General features: G+C 37.0%; 1 protein-coding gene across 3 annotated transcripts in view; it reads right to left on the bottom strand.

Annotated features, from left to right (window-relative positions):
• Positions 1-20,574, bottom strand: part of LOC120515422 (oxysterol-binding protein-related protein 3-like) — a 183,533-nt gene that overhangs the window by 7,337 nt on the left and 155,622 nt on the right. For all 3 annotated transcript variants that reach the window (XM_039736396.1, XM_039736395.1, XM_039736397.1), the window contains 3 exons: positions 20,161-20,239; positions 7,161-7,302; positions 4,116-4,260 (listed from right to left, as the gene is read on the bottom strand). In XM_039736396.1, coding sequence (XP_039592330.1) covers positions 4,116-4,260; positions 7,161-7,302; positions 20,161-20,239 — 366 coding nt within the window. The remainder of the gene's footprint in view (positions 1-4,115; positions 4,261-7,160; positions 7,303-20,160; positions 20,240-20,574) is intronic.

The following is a 20,574-nucleotide window of genomic DNA, read 5'->3' as shown; positions in this document are numbered from 1 at the left end:
TGAAGTTTACTCTCCCATAAGTGGGGGGATGGGGGGGTTGGGAGGGGCTTCAGACTGGGACACTTAAGAAAAACCATTGTTGCCTGCAGGCAAATAGAAAAACAAATGTACAGATCCATGCGATACATAATTTTAAAGGCAAACACCTGCACTTCAAAAATAGCACTTGGTAAACAATGATCTCTAGTACTTTTTTGAAAAATGAGCTTAATGTCAGTCCGTACTGACGGCTATGATGAATGGGGGCAGAGTTTAAAGAGTTAATATGGACATGCAAATGAAGTAATTACATCATCCAGTGAATTCCGCCAACTTTTTGAGCACCTGTTAGCAACTTTCCATTAAAAATAGTTGGCAACAATGTAAATAGGGAGCTCTCTTTCCAAGCTTTGCCAGAGACAATAGCGCCGTATTACCATGACATTAATTGATAAAGTCTCAGAATACTCCTGATATTCAACCCATTACTAGCAAAAATAAATTTGGCTGAGGGTTCTGATAGAAGACAGAATAGGTAGACAGGCTTCTGACTTGTAAACAGAAAAGGAATTCCAAATTTAGGGCACAATTAATCAAAGTGTGCAAACACCTTGTCAGTATAAAGATCTCTAAAGGTCAAGGTATATAAAGTACATGACGACTTCCATAACATGAGAACTGCTTAAATTTTGAAGGGCTGTAATATGCAATTAACCTGCATGAAACTGCAATAGACAAGTGTCTCAGCATTAAATTGTTTCTTAAACTGACTCCATGTTTTTAGTGAACGATACACAACCAAATCACCAGTATATCCATAATAATTATAGATGACTGAAGCGCAAAGCAAGATGGAATTCATACAAGATTTTCTATGGCTAACCAAAATGGGTGAATTTCCATTATCTGTTACTTCCTTCCACTGTCACAAAGCACAAACAGTCACAACTCAGTAGTAAATGAGATCAGGCATATCCACACCACATAGTCTTTTCAGACTTCACAGTGTTGTTCTCTTAATATGTGCTCTTCTTGACTTCCACATAAATGAGCTTACTTATAATTGAGTAAAAATCTTTGCATAAAGATCAATTAATATATATGTAAATACTCTGAAAGAGAAATAACATATTCAAAAGAATATACAATTTAACAATATTAATTTTCACAGCTAAAAATAGCTAAAAAAGTTTACTACCAGCTTACATTTTTAAAGATATTTTCTTATCTGTCAACCAGTGTTGGATTTAAATTATTCCTAAACCTCAATTTGCGCTGTTCAGAAAAACATCGGATGGGATTAGATTATGCAATGATAAACTCACAATGGCTTTCTACCCCACCTACACTGTTAGCTCATCAATTAACTTTATTTAATAGGCAGAATCCTAATACACTCTCTGTAATTCAAAGGGAAAGGGATTTCTTATATTATCTAAAACAAGAAAAAAAAATCACATTTTTTGTATGAAACTGGGCAGAGTTTTTTCAGTATTTACTAATGTTATCCTAAAATAAATCTGACTAGCTGCTGGCTATGTTTATGTTTTTACTTCCTGTGTTTTAATTTATATGAAGGCACATTTTATAATGCGACTTTTTTTAAATACCTCTCAGAAACTGAGTATGGGTGATGTTTAAAGGGTTGAATATAATTTAATGTATATTAACTTTCTTTCAAAAGTTGCAATAACTGTATTTTAAATTACACTGTACATACTGAATGTTATAGTACTGTGCATCTGATTGCTTAGTTATAACACTTTTATGGTTTGAAACTGTATTCCCTTATGTCAGGCTGCTTTATTATTTCTGTGTAAAACACATTAGTACCTCCTTGAAGAACATCAAATTTTTACACTAAATAGGCCTTTCAAATTAATTTAACAATCTTTCTTTTGCAGTTCATAACGAGAATATCCCTAAATCTTTTGGATTCAGCAGATGGAATTTAACACACAATATTTTGAAATATTGCTTAGAATGTTTGGACATACTGCAAATAAAATTAGAAGGAATTTGAAATAAATGTAGATGAGAACTTGAAGGCTTGGCTCACATTTCAGCAAAGCATGCTGTATATAATTTGGATAAAAAACGTAAATGAGAAAAGATAAAATGGTATTAGACATCTATGGAAGCACTATGATAAACCTGCAACTTTTAATTAAATCACTAAAATCAATCATTAATTTGACATGGTGGGGAAATTGCTCACCTTAAGCAACATAAAGTAAACTAGTTTATTTAGATGGTTTTCTATCTGTTTTGAAATACTGTATGTGTGTGCTGCACAGTGGTGCAGCGGTAGTGCTGCTGCCTCACAATAAGAAAACTGAGATTCACATGCTGGATGCTCCCTGTATGGAGTCTGCATGTTCACCCTATGTCCATGTGGTATTCCTCTGGATACTCCGGTTTCTTCCCACGGTCCAAAGACACGCAGATTAGGTGAATTAATTATTTTAACTTGGCCCCAGTGCGTGTTTGTGTGTGTTCACCCTGTGATGGACTGGCACCTTCTTCAGGGATTGTTCTTGACTTGTGCCTGATGCATGCTGGGATAGACTACAGCTTCCCTGCAAGATGTACTGGGTAAATGAGTTAGGAAACAGATGGATGGATGTTTCTGTTGTCTGAAAAGAACACTGTCAGTTTTCAATCCTTTTTTTTTGTTTTAGCACATAAAAACATTTAGGAAAATAACAAATATTATACTATTAATATAAAGTACACAATGTTTACAATGGCAATATACACTTAACAGAACAGAATGACAAAGCAAACATCATAAGAAGTAATTAACACTTTGGACTGATTCTTTATTTTCCCATTTTAACTATTCAGCAAGTTATAATATAAATACACATCATGAAATTAAGAAATTCCTGGGTCCTCCCGGCGTGGAGTTTGCATGTTCTCCCTGTGTCCACGTGGGTTTCCTCTGGGTACTCCGGTTTCCTCCCACAGTCTAAAGACATGCAGGTTAGGTGCATTGGCGATTCTAAATTGTCCCTAGTGTGTGCTTGGTGTGTGGGTCTGTGTGTGCGCCCTGCAGTGGGCTGGCGCCTTGCCCGGGGTTTGTTTCCTGCCTTGCGCCCTGAGTTGGCTGGAATTGGCTCCAGCAGACCCTCGTGACCCTGTAGTTAGGATATAGTGGGTTGGATAATGGATGGATGGATGGAAATTAAGAAATGTCTGTACAGTGAGGTAATGTTTAGTGATGTTGCTCAACACAAACTCCAATCTGGTGGCTGTTTTTGTGAAGTATTTACATTCTCCATTATTGTACAAAGGTTGTAGTCTGCTTTTTCAATCACATGCTAAAGATGTGAAGTTTATGCAAACTGGTGACTTTAAGATGGGTATAAATAAATGATTATGGTGGTTCTTTGACAGACTGTCAGTTTTACATCTACTGCTGCTAAATAGGCTCTGACTGCCTGTGACCCTAAATTCAATTACGCAAGCTCTGGAAATGGTTGGATGAGATGAAATTAAGAGAAGGAATAAATAATTTAGGAAAATCAATGGGTCTATGGGGCACTGCAAGGAAAAAAGAAGATCCAGAAAATAACTGGATGAGTTGGCACTTTACCATTGTTCATAAACATAGATGTTAACAGTATTATTCTATTAATAAAACGCACCATTTTTATTTTGAAATAAATGAAGCCAATTAAATACTTGTATTGGCTATAATGTAAATACATTTCAAAATATCTTGCAATCTGAAAGGAATGTAGTTGTTTTACCAATGTTATCAAGACTGTGAAGCACAGAGTAAGAAACCATTCAATAATTATTTTGTAATTGTATTAGAATATTGCAGTGCGGAAAAAAAATTACATCTACTAACTAGAAAGTTGAAAGCATATTTCAATGGGGGCTGCATGGAAATACTCAATATAAACATATGTACATAATGGATGAAGCACAAGCACCGCATTCACATTAAGGAATGACAGAAAGAATGCTCTATGGAGAACAATCTACTACTCCTATTTGACAAAAAAACATAATCCCACTTCCCAGCTTTAACTAACTAAATGCACAATGTTAATGAAATGTCACAGGCCTAAATCTATTGTGGGATCAAGCCCATGAAACTCTGAATTTTTTGATTCCGTACTTACTTGCTCTCCAAATGCACTTGGATGAAGGTGGCACTCCACAGTATATACTTTCATGCCATTTTCCAAACAGCTGATGGACTGCCTTACCATTACAATCTGTTACAGTTCCTTCAATCTCATTGACACTTGAATTCCAGTATTTAGCCTTTAAACAAAATGTGAAAGACAGCATAAATGAACAAATCAATACTCTTATTCAATACTATGAATTGCTTTTTATTTTTTTTTCAAAAAGTAATGATTAAGAACTGTTAAAAATGTTTTTAGTCTGAGTGCATTGTCATTAATAAAAAAAAATGTTTAATTGTTTAATAACTGCAAAAAAATTTAAAAATCGGTTCTCTGAAAATGTGTCTTCCCCTTAGAAACAGCAATATTTATTGATTTATTTGTGTACTGTATTTTTATAATGTAAAATGTATCAATATGTATGTGCAAGCATTTATTTATTCAACCATTATCAGGTATGTTCATTTCAAAAATATATTTTGGTTGATATAAAAACAACAATTCAATGATTATGACTAACGACAAATGATTATTAGATTATCACGATGTAGCATTTACTGTTTTTGTCTCTCAGTTTTATTCTATATACTGATCAAAATTTTTCTTTGGAAAAATATAGGATTCATACAAGAAAATGTTCCTGATTACCACTGTTTGCAAACTTGCAGTATGTGAAGAGTTTAAACCAAATAATCTTACCTATTATATGACTAATTTAAATTTGCATTTGAAATTGTGATTTTCCTTCATTACTATAATACCTGAAAATGCTGGTCATTTAAATATATACTTGCATAGATACTGCATATCACATTGTTCAACATCAAGAAGCAGAACACAAGCTTTTAACAAAAATTGTTTGGAAGTATGGAAGCACTTTGAGCAAAAGGATGACAAGATTTTTTGCAAACTGTGTAATGGTTTGCTGAAACACAAAAGGACCACACCTATAATGCATTAAAACAAGCATGTTGTTTTTGAGGCTGGCATGAATCAACCAACAAAACCAGCAAAATCGTAATGACCAATGGTTAGAGGGAAAATTACAGCACTTACCACCAGTGACAGATTGAACATGTATCTTAAATATGGCAGATGCCTATCTGAGCATACTTCTAAAGTGCTATCATTGATGTTGTGAACACAAGTGACATCTGAGGTACTCCTATCCCTAATGCAATATGCAGAAGCAATAAGCAATTAAATGGTCATTAACTGATCAGAGGTCAAACTTTGCCTTCCTAATGCAATCCTTTACGTTTGCTAATTAAATAGGGGTGACTTTTACCAATTGTTTCCATTGCTTGATAAGTAATGATTCCAATTCACAGTACTGCTTCAATTTAAGTCACTGGAAATCCTATGGCATCAGTTAATTATTTCACCCAGTATAGATGAAGAAGAGACATGGTGGCCTATGTTCAGGTCAGGTTATGGCTGTCCATCCATTTTTCCACCTCTGTCACCCAACTCCTTTGTGTACACTGGTGTGAGATCAGGCCTGTTTGAGAAAGGCAGACCCAAAGGCCCAATGGGCAAGGTAAATACCCCCAGTGCGCAGTGTGTTGGTTTCAATGATATTGTCTTGCTATTATCATCCTCTTGTTGACAGGTCCATTGTTGTTCAAAGTGATGGACTCCTTCAGTTATTTTCTGTTTCCAAAGTGTGCTGTCCTCAGCATGTGTCTCAAGCTGCATATGTGGAATGGAGCAGGCTTTGAAAGAATGCTTAAAGTAGTCCTTCCAGCATTTCTTTGGCCCACCTTGAGGTCGGGATCTTTCAGCAAATTCACCAGTTCACCATACAGGACCGTCGCGGGAATCTGAGACGTATTCATATGGATAACTTGCCCAGTCCAGCGTAGGACACGGCTGAGCAGCATGGCCTCAATGCTAATTGATGAGCTGCATTCCATAATTTTAACGTGTGGAACACTCTCCTCCCAAGTGATGACCAGTATCTTCTGGTGGCTCTTGTTTGATGATTTGCTTGTGGTAGGGAGTCTAGGACTCACATCCATAAAGGAGTGCTGATATACATACCGCGTGATATACTACAACCTTGGTTGCGATGCAGAGATTTCAGTTACAGAAGACACGCTTGCATAGATGTCAGAATGCAGAGGAGGCTAGTTGGTGGCAGTTCGCAGTATCTTCGGTCACAGAGGCATCACTAGATATTATGCTTCTGAGGCAGGGGAAAGATTGTGTGTTCCCCAGTGTTGTTTTGTTGCCAATCTTGATGTTCACTGGAGGATCTATGTGCTGCAAGGCAGTCTGTAAGGTCAGTGTCTTGGAGGTGGTGATTTCCCGGCCCCTCCAAGAATAGGCAGAGTGTAAGAACTCAACAGTCCTCTGAAGGCTTTCTGGGTGAAGAGCTATGCCAGCAACAACGTCAGCACACTGGAGCTCATAGATGATTGTCGAGGAGGGGCCCCAGAGACAGGACACAGCCTTGCTTGACACCGACAGTGATTTCAAAGGGAACAGATATTTTCCTGTCAAAAAGGACCTTTGCCCTCATTCCATTGTGGAAGAGATGGAGCACAGCAAAGAATTTTAGGAGACATCCAAACTTATGGAGTACTTCAGAAATCATCTCATTTAAGCAAATTAAGAACTATACAGAAAATAAAAACTTAATACATCCTGTACTGCTTTTCTAGACTAAACATAGAATAGGTTTCTGTTGTTCTGTTATTTTAAGCCTCAACTGCATTTTCTCCCTAATCTGACTTCTGCACTGCCTTTCAGACTTTGTCATATCTAGTAATAACAATGATTTATATTTAAGAGAAAAATTGCTCTTATTTAGCTGTCTCATTCTTTCTATTTAGTTCACCTTTTTATTTAATTAGAATATCATCAAGTAATTATTTTTCTTAATATATATTATTCCCTTAGATCCTTCTTTCAGATAAACAGAATCTCTTTGATTTTCAGATTAAATTATAATAGAACAAATACTTCCAGAATGAACAAACTCTACTTCTTGAATCCACCTATTAAATAAGAATAAATACTTATTATTCATACCTTCACAAATGTCACTTTACACTGGCAATTGTTGTTTGTATTTTTGATAGCAATTTCTCCATAGTGTTCAATCCACCTCTGTCCACTCAGAATATTATGTATGCAGGATGTCACCTTATTCCATTCATAGTGGTCGCCAGAACTGTAATGAACAGGCAAACTATGAACATATAACAATGACAATGTTTACAACTATTTTATATATTGATCTCTATAAATGATAAGACAAAAATCACAAATTAAACACTGCAAAATAAATGTCCCTACAGGTTTACTGTTGTCAGATTGCATACACTCAAAACTAATAATGTTTATATTAGCACATTTTAAAATCAAGTACCATGAATTATTATTACCTGCCAAAATACATTAGCAAGCAGCAAATAGCAATGGCTTTATATACTTAAAAAAATTCAATAAAGATATACAAAAAAACAATTTTACACTTTTAGCCAAGTCTGGAATAACTTAAATACAGTAAAGTGGGGTGGGGGGGTCTAAGTATTTCGGTGACAAAAAATGTTTTACAGTTTGTTAAATAAGACTTGTACTATTTGATTTGTGTGAATATTTGGATCATGATAGGATTATTTAGATAAAGTGACACAACGTTGACTCTCCAAAGTATAATCCCAGCCATTTGTGGCTAATCCCTTTAAAATCTGAATTTTAAATGTAACAAGCAAGCTGCCTGCTTCTTTCAAGCATAAGAAATGGAATGATGATTTTCTTCAATTTTGCAAGAAATACTGTACAGTGTTCTTGGTAAATGGCCAAAGCACCATCAACTTCACGCCACCCAGGCAGTATTTCAGTATTTCAGGCAGTAATTAAGAACAACTTACTATACACTGGAGATCGAACTTCTATTACCCCGGCATTACTGCTAAGTAGTCTGTGAACTTGCTCATGCCCCCCCAATTGAGTTTGAATAAGAGTCTAGAATGCATTAAGATGCGCTTCTCTTGATTAAAAACAAACAAGCAGGTGTGCCGCTTCTGCGTGTCAAGTTCCTAATGCCAAATTACCCAAGTATCTCGCAGACAGCATGCATCCCCTGAACACCTCCCACTTATTGATGTCCCTTTTTCAAGAGTCAGGGAGCCCTGCAGCAAACCTCCACCACATCCCAAAGGTTCTCTATTGGATTAAGATCTGCTGACTGTGGAGGCCATTTGAGTACAGTGAACTCATTGGCATGTTCAAGAAACCAGTTTGAGATGATCTGAGCTTTGTGACATGGAACATTGTTCAGCTGGGAGTAGCCATCAGGAGATGGGTACATTGTGGTCATTAATGGATGGACATGGTCAGCAAACAATACTCAGGTAGGCTATGGCATTTAAAAGTTGCTCATTTGTTACTAAACAGCTCAAAGTGTATCTTATCTCCCACACCATTACACCATCACCACCAGTCTGAACCTTTGATACAAGACAGGATGGATCCATGCCTTCAAACCAGGGAATGTATTTCCAATTTTCTGTGTGAAATATAGCCCCAGCTGCCTGTTCTAAGCTGACAGGAGTGGCACGTGGTGTGTTCCTATGCTATTGTAGCGCATCGGCTTCAAGGTTTGACATGATGTGCGTTCAGAGATGCACTTCTGCATTCCTCAGCTGTAATGACCGGTTATTGGAGTCATTGTGGCCTTTGTATCGGCTCAAAACAGTCTGGCTATTCTCCTCTGACCTCTGGCATTAACAAGGCATTTTTGCCCAGAGAACTGCCTTTCACTGGATATTTTCCCTTTTTCAGACCATTCTCTGTAAACCTTAGAGATGGTTGTGCGTGAACACCCCAGAGATGGAATCCACTCCATTGCCTTATGCTAAAATCATTTCATCAAGCAACACTCAACATACCAAATTGTTAATGAATTAAATAAAAATGAAAATGTTATATTGACTCAAGTATTCAGACACTCATGAGTTGAATCCTCTTTGACAGCAATTCTAGCCTAGGCTCTTCTTGGGTTTGACGTGACAAGCTCCGCACATTTGTATTTGGGGATTTTCTACCATTCTTCTCTTCAAATCCTCTGGAGCTTTGGATAGATGAAGAATGTTGGTGGACTGCTATTATCAGGTCTTTCTAAAGATGTTCAGTTGGGTTCAAGTCAGACTCTAGACGGGCCACTCAAGGACAATCACAGTTTTCTCCCTAAGCCACTACTGGTGTTGTCTTTGCTTTGTGTGTAGGGCCATTGTCATTTGACCCAGTTTGAAGTCCTGAGCACTCTGGAGATGGTTTCCATTAAGGATATCTCCATACTTTGCTGTGTGCAGCATGACTGCTCAACCCTGCTCAGCCCTGACTAGTCTCCTTATCCTTGCCATTGAAAAACAACCCCACAGCATGATAGAGTGACCACCATACTTCACTGAGGGAACGGTATTGAACAGATGGTGAGTGATGCCTGCTTTCCTCCAGACATTACACTAATTTTGGTTTCATCAGACCAGAGTATCTTGCTTCTTACAATCTGAGAGTCCTTTAGGTGCCCTGATGCAAACTCCAAGCAGGCTTTCGTGTGTTTTTTTTATGAGGAGTAGCTTATCTCTGGTCATTCTATCATAAAGCTCAGATTGATGGAGTGTTGCAGTGGTGGTTTTCTTTCGGGAAGTTTCTCCCTTCTCCACACAGGTTCTCTGGAGCACATACAGTTTGATGAGGTTTTAGGTCACCACTCTTACTGTGGTAAGAGTACAGAGAAATTGTTCTCTGTACAATCTGGCTCGATGGATCACAGTATTAAAACCCACGATCACCACAAAACTAATAATTAGTTCTTAATGCAAGCAATACATGTCATGACATATTAAAGCTGTGTAACTGTTATGCTTTATATCTGTAATTGGTATAAAAATAAGTGAAACAATCAATACATTTTAAATAAAGTCTGTTTCCTTTTTAGATCAAATATACAAAAATACAAATTTGCCAATACTATACTACAATCAGCTGAAACAGAGTTAACCTCTCAGTTTTCATCTGAATTACAAAAATAATCATGATATCCACTCTTTTTGGTATCTTAACTTCTTAGGTTCTAACGTTTTGAATGTGCTCACTAGAACATACAAATAGAGCACACTAAACTACAGAGCTACGTATATAGGAGAAAATATTTTTTAGGAAGTAACAAATAAGACCAGGTAACTCAGTATGTATTTAAACATTACATTGAAATCCTTCTGTAATCCAAAAAATTTTCATAACAGTCTTTCATAGTTAAGATGCACTAAAGCCATGACTGCATCAAAGTCAAAGTAAACTTTACTGTCATCTCAATCATATACAAGCATACAGGGATACAAAATGGTGAAGCTCGTGCTTTATGGTGTACACATAGTGCATATAAGAAAATAGAGATTGCAGATAAAGACAAAACCATGTAACATGCTATTTAAAAAAGCAATATGACAATACAATTAACTGCCACAAATTCATAGAGACTTATTTAAATGCAAGTTCCACAGATTGGTGTAGTGGCTGGTCTTTTACAATGATAGTGATGTGTGCACTAACTTGAGTGATAGATCATGATCTAAGATGTAAGGGCAGAAAGGAAAATCATGAGGGGGCTGCATTATGCTGAGGAGTCTGACAGCCCTGGGGAAAAACCTATCACATAACCTGACAGCTCTGGCTCTGATGCCACAGTTATATTTTTCCAGATGTCAAAAGAATGAAGAATCCATGAGAGGGGTGAGAAGGATTCTGCACAATGCAGTAGACCTTGTGGACACAGCATTTGGAGAACATGTCTTCCACATTCTTATAATATTCTCCGCTGTCCTCACTATTCCTAGAAGTCTCTTGCTATTGATGGTGCCTGTGTAGAACTTGGCGAGACAGGGAGACAGAAAGCTTGCTCACTTAGATTCAAAAATTGCAGTCTTGCCTGAGCATTTTTAGTTAAAAGAGTGGTATTGTGAGGTTCTTAGTTATGTGCACATTATGGGACTTGGAACTTTTTGCAGTCTCTACAGTGGAGCTATTGATTCAGACTGGGATGTGACATGGGCACTCTATATGCTGACCCTTCATCCCAGCTTATTAAACCTAGCATAGTTATGTCATCAGTGAACTTGATAGAATTAGAGCTGTGTATGGTTATGCAGTCATGCGTCAGCAGGGTGAATATCAAAGGATTGAGCTCCAGGGCTTAGCATGAAGATGTTTGAAGTATTGTGGCCAATCTAGAGCCTATCTGTCAGGAAATCAGAAATCCACTTACCGAGGGAGGTGTTCAGCCCTAACCCACTCAAATTCACAATCAGGCTCTGGGTAGCATATTCCCTTAAATGCTGAAGTAAAGTCTACAACAGCATTCAGACACATGCTATCTCTTTTACCCAGGTGTGTTAGGGAGAGGTGGAGAGCAGAAGATTTAACTCCTCAGTGGACATGATTAGTCCAATATGCAAATTGCAAAGAATCCAGAGAGCTTAGAAGACTGGACTTTATGTGTGCCCTTACTAACCTTTCAAAGCACTTTATGATAATAGAAGTAATGGCTACTGGACGGTTGTCACTCAGACCTGATGCTGATGGTTTCCTAGGTAACAGAATGATTGTGGTGGATTTAAAGCACACTGGGGAGGTCAATTGGCTTAAATATGTATTAAAGATGTCTGTGAGAACATCGGACAGTTGTCAGAGCATTCACTCAGCACATGACCAGATATGCTGCCTGAACTGGTGGCCTTCTGTGGACTGAGAAGGGACGAAGTCCTCCTCTCATCTGCTGTGGTCAGACAAAGTACCTGTTCATTGGAGGGAGGCAGAATGCTTTTCACACAATTCTTGTTCTGTACATTAAAACGAGCAAAAAACTCATTTAGTTTGTATGAAAGGGAGGTATCATCATTGCCGCTGTGTGGAGTGTGCTTGTAGTTCATAACAGCCTTTATACTGCGCCACATATGCTGGTGTTTTGAAAACATTCATTGATTCTCTGATCATATGCCTGCTTCGCTTTACTTATGGCATGGGAAAGGTTAGTTCTGTTCACCCTAATGGCCATTTTGTCTTCTTATCTAAAGGCTGTGTTCTTGGGGCCTCATATATAAATATTGTATAGGCCCGTTTCCATGCTTACTTCGAGATGTATAAAAACTAACCTTAGCGTAAAGCCACACAATTTTCATGGTAGCCCATGCATATACACTTTTCTGCTTTGTTTTGCAAATGTGTGGCACCCAGTGTCAAAGAAGTGCTACTGGTTCTGTGTGGTCTCCCTTTCTTTTTTAGATTCACATCCATGATGTGGACTTTATTAAATACACTGAAATTAAATGCTCATTGTTTACAAATTTAAGGCACTTGATTGTAATTATTCTGTAACAATACAATATTGCATGGAATGGCCAAACTATTACAACTTCCATGGCTGCTTTAGTGTTGTTATTTTCAGTGTAGTACTAACAGTATTTTAACCCAATGTATTTGTGTGTGGTATCACAGCTGCACAGCAGCTGATCAGAAAGCTCTACAGCAGTTTGTGTCGAGAGGCAGGTTGTGTCGAGACCACAGAGGATTATCAGGATATACCTTCCAGTTCTGGAGGACATTTATAGTACACACTGCCTCAGGAAAGCCACCAGCATCTGCATGAATTCCACTCACACATGCCAAAGTCTATTTTTAAGAACAGATCGATCCCCACCCTTGAGAGAGAGAGCAAGCCAAGCGTGTAAAATTTAAGGCTTTTAAAAATACCTAAATCAACAAATTCTCTGTGCTTTATAAAATCATTTCAAAATATTACTGATTAGATCCTGCCATGTTTTGAAAAAGTCTGCACAGATCCTCTAACTGAGTATTTGATTTTTCCAATTTTAAATAATATAACACATCAGTTTCCCACTGACTTAAAAGAGGAGAGTTTGGGTTCTTCCAGTTTATCAGAATAAGTCTGCGTGCCAACAGTGTAGTGAATGCAATCACAATTTGTTTGTCTTTCTCCACTTTAAGACCCTCTGGAAGAACCCCAAACACAGCTGTTAATGGGTTAGGAGGGATTGTGAGTCCAAGACTGTCTGAGAGGTAATTAAAAATTTTTGTCCAGAATAATGTTAATTTGGAGCAGGCCCAGAACATGTGACCTAGTGAGGCTGGGGCTTGGTTGCAACGTTAGCAGGTTGGATCATGCCCTGGAAACATTTTGGAGAGTTTTAGTGAGACAGATGTGCTCGATATATAATTTTGAGTTGTATAATTGTATGCTTTGCATATGGAGCTTGAGTGAATTCTCTGCATTGCTACTTTCCACTCCTTTTCTGATATATTAATTGAGAGGTCATTTTCCCAGTGTCCTCTTGGATCTTTGAAAGGAAGGGATTGTAAAAGGATTTTATATATTGTAGAGATGGAGTCTAACTCCTTGAAATTGAGCAATAATTTTTCCAGCGTGGATGAGGGTGCAAGATGAGGAAAATCTGGAAGGTTCTGTTTAACAAAGTTCCTGATTTGAAGATAGTGAAAGAAATTTGTAGCTGGAATGTTAAATTTGGAATGTAATTGTTCATAGGATGCAAAGGCGTTGTCTATATAAAGATCTCTAAGCAAGTTAATTCCAAATTTTTCCAGATATTAAAACTGCATATGTTTGTGAGGGTTGAAAGAGGTGGTTCTTTTGCAGGGGTGCCACAGAAAGAAGCTTCTCCGTCTTAAAATGCTTTCTACATTGGTTCCAGATTCTAAGTGAGTGGAGCACAATTGGGTTATTAGTGTATTGCCGATAGCGTGTGTTTATTGGAGCACAAAGCAAGGAATACAAAGAAGTACTGCAGGATTTTACTTCTATTGCGGTCCATGCCTGTGTATGTTCTTCTATTTGTGTCCAGGTTCTTATCGACTGTATATTTGCCCAGTAATAAAACTGGAAGTTAGGTAGAGCCATGCCGCCTTCTGCCTTTTGTCTTTGTAGGGTCGCTCTTTTGATGCGTGGATGTTTAGAATTCCAAATAAATGAGGTTATTGTTGAATCTAATTGCTTAAAGAACGATTTATTAATGTATATTGGTATGTTTTGAAATAAAAAGGAGCTTAGGAAGAATATTCATCTTAACAGTGTTAATTCTTCCAGCTAGTGTGAGATGAAGGGTTGACCATCTATGCAAGTCTTGTTTAATTTTTTCCATACAGGCACGAAATTTTTTGATAAAGAGCTTTATGTTTACTTGTGATGTTTACCCCGAGGTATTTAAACTGTTCTGCAATGATAAAAGGAAGGGTGTCTAATCTAATATTATATGCTTGCGAATTCACGGAAAGAGTACACTTTTATTCAGATTAATTCTGAGACCAGAGAGCTTTTGAAATTCTGTGAGTGCTGCTAAGACTGCAGGCACAGAATTTTCTGGATCCGATATATACAGTACCATGTCATCTGCATATAATGAGATTTTCTGTTCCAGTCCTTCTCTGCTAATCCCCTTTATCTGATCAGTATTTCGACAATGTATTGCCAGTGGTTCAATGGCAATTGCAAACAGCAGTGGTGACAAAGGGCATCCTTGTCTTGTGCCACGTTCTAGTTTAAAGTAGTCTGAGCAAATGTTATTGATGCAAACTGAAGCTTCTGGGTTAGTATACAGTAATTTAATCCATGCACAAATGTTGGGCCAAACCCAAACTTCTCCAAAATAGTAAAAGGTATTTCCATTCAATCATGTCGAATGCTTTTCTGCATCCAATGATAATAATATTTCTGGGGTGTTTGATTTAGTTGGTGAGTATATTACATTAAACAGGCGAAGATTTGAAGATAAGTGTCGGCCCCTAATAAATCCAGTTTGGTCTTGTGATATTATGAGGGAGCACTTTCTCCATCCTTCTAGCTATGATTTTAGAGAGTATTTTAACGTCGTTATTCAGAAGTGAAATTGGTCTGTATGATGCACATTGTAATAAGTCCTTATTTTGTTTTGGAAAGACAGTGATTAGTGCTTGGCGAAAGGTTTGTGGAAGAGATTGGTTATCTCTGGCTTCTGTAAATGTTGCTAATAGGAGGGAGCTAGCTGAGCGGAGAATTTCTTGTAAAACTCTGCAGGGTAGCCATCAGGGCCTGCTGCTTTTCCACCTTGGAGTGACTTTATAGCATCCAGTAATTCTGATAATGACAGAGGTTTATCGAGCTCCTCCACACTAATAGCGTCAATTTGTGGTATCTGTAATTTATCCAGAAATGCATTAGATTGTATATTGTCTTCTTTAAACTCAGTAGTATATAGGGATTTATAGTAGTCTCTAAAAGTGTACATTATATTTTTGTGTTCGATGATTTTATCTCCATTAGTGTTAGTAATTACGAGATTGCGTTGCACTTCTTGCTTGTGAATTTGTTGCTAAAAGCTTATTAGCTTTCTCTCCATGTTCATAATAATGATGTCTGGATTTGTAAATTAGTTGTTCGGTTTCTTTAGTTGTCAAGAGGTTTAATTCTGAATGTAGAGCCTGCCTCCTCTTATGTAGAGTCTCGCTTGGTAGTCTGGCATGTTCTTCATCTATTTTAGTAATTTCGCTTTTTATCTCTGCTACTTTCTTGCTCGGATTTATTTCTGTGGGAAAGATATGAGATAATCTGTCCTCTTAAGAAGGCCTTAAGAGTTTCCCAGAGTATTCCTGCAGAGATCTCAGGGGATGTATTTGTCTCTAGAAAGAATTCAATTTGTTTGGATATAAATTCAGTACAATTCTCGTCAGCTAATAGAAGCGGATTGAGGCGCCATCTCTTGGGGTGAGTGTATGGGGCTTAGTAATTTCAGCTCCAAGATCATCGGAGCATGGTCTGAAATAACAATAGCATCGTATTTACAAGATTTAATCTTAGGCAAGAAGTTATTATCTATAAAGAAGTAATCAATCCTTGAGTAGCAATGATGTACTGGTGAGTAGAAAGAATATGTTCTTGTGATCAGTTAAAAACTTTGTAATTATCTTTGCGGTGTTAGTTGCGTTCCCCTGTGGAGGAAGTCTTATCTAAAAGTGGATTTAGAACACAATTAAAGTCCCCAGCCATTATAAGTTTATGAGTGTTCAGATTGGGAATGGATGCAAATAAATTTTGTATAAATTCCTTATCATCAACATTAGGTGCATAAACATTTATCAAAATCATTTTACAGTTAGATAAGTCTCCCATGACCATCACATATCTCCCTTCAGGATCCAATACTACATCTGATGCTACAAATGGTACTGTTCTATGTATGAGAATTCCCACCCCTCTAGTTTTCTTTGTAAAACTAGAATGGAACATTTGGCCAGACCAGTCTTTTTGCAGCCGGAACTGATCCTTACTTAGTAAGTGGGTTTCCTGTAAAAATACTATTTTAGCATTTAGACCTGTTAGGTGAGAAAGTACTTTCTTTCTCTTTAATTCGTGATTCAGGCCTTTAACATTCCAGCTTACGAAGTTAACTGTCCCATCATGGAGACACTGATTCTGAGTTTTTGGTGTCATATTATAGTCTTAACTGGAAGTGAAATAGTTTATTTTAACTTCTCCCATCCAGCAAACTCTTCAGAGCTTTTCCTGCATGGACCTCGAGGACTGGAAACAGTTTCATCCCAAGAGCTATAAACACACTCAATCAATCCATCAAGTGTGGTAGAAGTGTTTGTACTTATAATTACAATTATCTCATTGTAAACTTGCATAACAACTTTAATATTGCACTACCTGAACCACTTTATGAACCATTTGCACAGTCTGCACTATATGTACATGTATATTGTACTTATGCTTTCATATTATATCTTTTTCATTTTTTTATCATATTATTATTATATTTTTTAGCATTTTATAGGAAAATATACTAATGGAGGAGTTGCATACTGAATCTCCATACAATAACAATAAAGGGATTCAATAGAAGATTGTGTGTATTTACAGGTGATTATTACTGGCTTTTTAGTCGATTTAGATTTGCAATAGCTATCCTCTTGGAGCTGTGTGCTGTTAGATTACTAGGATGTAAACTTGATGTAATTTTTATGATATAATGCATTAAAGTCTGCATATTACATTTTACAGATAAATTAATAATTTCATTTAAATAATGTATACTGTTAATAATTAAACATGTAGGGGCACGGTGGTGTAGCAGTGCTGGCGCCCTATCCAGGGACTGTTCCTGCCTTGTGCTCTGTGCTTGCTGGGACTGGCATGATCCTGGAAGGATGAATAGAATAATTAAACATGTATAACAAAGATTTTTCAGTGTTCCTTAAAAGTTTTGAAGAATCAGTATTCTAAGCTTACAGCTGGTTTTACATTTATTACAGATGCTTATTGTGTGGTAATTAGTTACATGGAGTTACATGGTAATTAGTTACTGCCCAGAGGGGACTGGGCGGTCTCATGGTCTGGAATCCCTGCAGATTTTATTTTTTTTCTCCAGCCGTCTGGAGTTTTTTTTTGCTTTTTCTGTCCACCCTGGCCATCGGACCTTACTTATTCTATGTTAATTAATGTTGACTTATTTTGTTTTCTTACTGTGTCTTTTATTTTTCTATTGTTCATTTTGTAAAGCACTTTGAGCTACATTTTTTTGTATGAAAATGTGCTATATAAATAAATGTTGTTGTTGTTGTTGGAGAAAGAAAACAGAATGACAAGAGTTAGGGATTGGTATGTTTGACTGAGACAGTACTGCTGCGTTAAATTATTCCATTATCACTCACTGATTACGGCTACCATTGCACCACTGTGCCCACACATACATAATAATGCATTTCATCATGAAAATGATACCAAGCATACATCTTAGTATTCTATGTTCAGAGAGCTATAATATCATAAATGTAATGTATTCTGTGTGGAGATCACTGCCCGTGCGCTCCTGTCAATGTAAGAGGAAGACTGTTTAAGAAGCACGTAGTGATTAACGACTGGGTCAGGGAACACATAGACTACAAAGCATTTAATGTGCTACTTCAGTTATGATTGGATTTGAGAAACCCTAGTAAATGAAACATCGTTATTAATATGAAGTTTACAACATACTACTTTAATGACAAAATAAACTATGAGATTGAAGTGGAAATTTCAAGATTAAAGTCAACATTTTGACTTTAATCTTGGCATAGACTTTTTTTTTCCTTTGTGGCCCTAATATGCTTTTGTATGACACCCAGACACTTGCATTTTCACGTCGACTTTGACATTTGATCACTTCTTTTTTCTTTTTTGGACACTGTGCGACTTTCTGAACTTGAACTTTTGAGTGCCACTCCATTAAATTCATTTTGTTGCTCATACCACTGCCAAAGCCACCAAATAGTATGTTTTTCCTTGCCTCTACTTCACTGAGTAGGACCTCCACTTCGCATTCAATTACATTTTTGTTTACATGTGCTATTACCATTGTTTTTTAACAAAACAGTGAATGGAAGAGTCAATTTATATTGTTTTGCATATTTAAATATGAAAAATTCTGGGAGGAGTCAGGGTGGAGCTGTAGGCACATGCATGTGTGTTAAAATTCACGTGGATTGGGATTACGCACAGTTTTATGCATCTGATTTTTTTTGTGTGTATGCACATTTCAGTTTTTGTCCGTATGCTATGTTTTAGTGTGAATTCCATGGATGGTGTTATACATGAGGCCCTAGGTCTTTAACATCACCCATACCTCAGTTGTCACCCAGGGATTTTGGTCTGGCTCTTAAGATCACATTCTTGGACACACTAATGTGCTCTATATGCTTGTTGATATAACCACTCACAGATTCTATATACTTCTCCAGGTTAATGGAAGCACGATACATAGTAGCCTTTCTAAAAATGGCCCAGTCTGTCAGTCCTTTAGAAATAAAGTAGCACTATTCAGCCACACTCTGATCTTCTTCCAAATTGGGTTGGTATGGTTATACAGGGAGTTGTATGCAGGAATAATAAGTAAGTAAATGTGGTCTGAGCCTCCAAGATAAGGATGGGGTACAGATATAAAGGCCTCACTAACAGTTGTATAGACTCTGTCTATCATTATTGATTAGAATTAGATATTTTAATGTGAAAATAAGCTTTAGTGTACTTATTGAATTTAATTTTTGTAGTCATTTTCAATAAAAGCTTGACAAAAATTGATCTGCACTTTAAGATAGGCTTAAAATAATGTGGTGAAAGAGACAGCTTTAAATGATAAGCTTTTCCAAGATGCATATCACTTGTTTACACTTCATCAAAAAACTTTAATCATTAAAAAATATTTCATTTTACTTATATTTACATTTTTACAATATTAAAATTCAAATGTCTCTTTACATAATTAATCCAGTCATATACAAGCAAGCTCACACTCAGAAATATCAGCCACAAGCAACATGCTTCTCTTCTGAATAATTTATGAAAGGGCTGGAAGGACTACAAATAACACAGGCTTAAAATTTGTTGTGCTGGGTAGACGGGGGAGGGGTAAAACAGAACATTGACGTCATGTAAAATTTCTATTTTTTCAGTTTTACTTTTGAACAAAATGAATAACTGAAATAATTTTGTAATGTTTATTTAATATACAGTATAAAGTCAGTCAGTCACTGTCCAACCTGCTAAATTCTAACACAGGATCACGGAGGTCTGCTGGAGCCAATCCCAGCCAACACAGGGCGCGAGGCAGGAAATAAACCCCAGGCAGGGGGGCAGCCCACCGCAGGGCACACACACACACACCCACACACCAAGCACACACTAGGGACAATTTAGGATCGCCAATGCACCTAACCTGCATGTCTCTGGACTGTGGGAGGAAACCGGAGCATCCGGAGGAAACCCACACAGACACGGGGAGAACATGCAAACTCCACGCAGGGAGGACCTGGGAAGTGAACCCAGGTCTTCTTACTGCGAGGCAGCAGCGCTACCACTGTGCCGCCAACACAATATAAAGTATATTTATTTTTTACATTTTCATATAATAAATTATGGGTGAAGTTTTTTTCCACTGAAATACAGTATTCATTATAATAAAAATGAACACTATCTTACTCTGGTAGAGTCACATGTGTAGTGCCCACAGGGACAATCTCCATGGATTTTCCCCAGAACTTATTTTTCCATCTGATATCTGAAATAGAACAATATAGTTAAATACAGTTATATATGAATACTGTACATATAGTTAAAATAAACATTCCTTGATATATGTTATTATTACTGTACAGAAAAGGCAATAAATGACAAATTGAATTACCATTTTTTGCAAAGTACAATATTTATATAATATTCATCAGTTGCTCTAATCACATGCTTCCTATGATTCACAATGTCACTAACAGTGTTCTTTACATAGATCCTTAGCATTTTCTCTCTAGTCTGTCCTGCAGGCACTGACTGTATGAATCACCTTGTATACTTAATTCTTTATAGAAATCTTGGAGAAGAACTGACCATTCATTGTAA

Source organism: Polypterus senegalus, chromosome 15 (assembly GCF_016835505.1).
Source record: "Polypterus senegalus isolate Bchr_013 chromosome 15, ASM1683550v1, whole genome shotgun sequence".
In the NCBI taxonomy this organism is placed as follows: domain Eukaryota; kingdom Metazoa; phylum Chordata; class Cladistia; order Polypteriformes; family Polypteridae; genus Polypterus; species Polypterus senegalus.
Note: the sequence above shows the minus strand (reverse complement) of the source record. Positions and strands in the feature narration are given on the sequence as shown.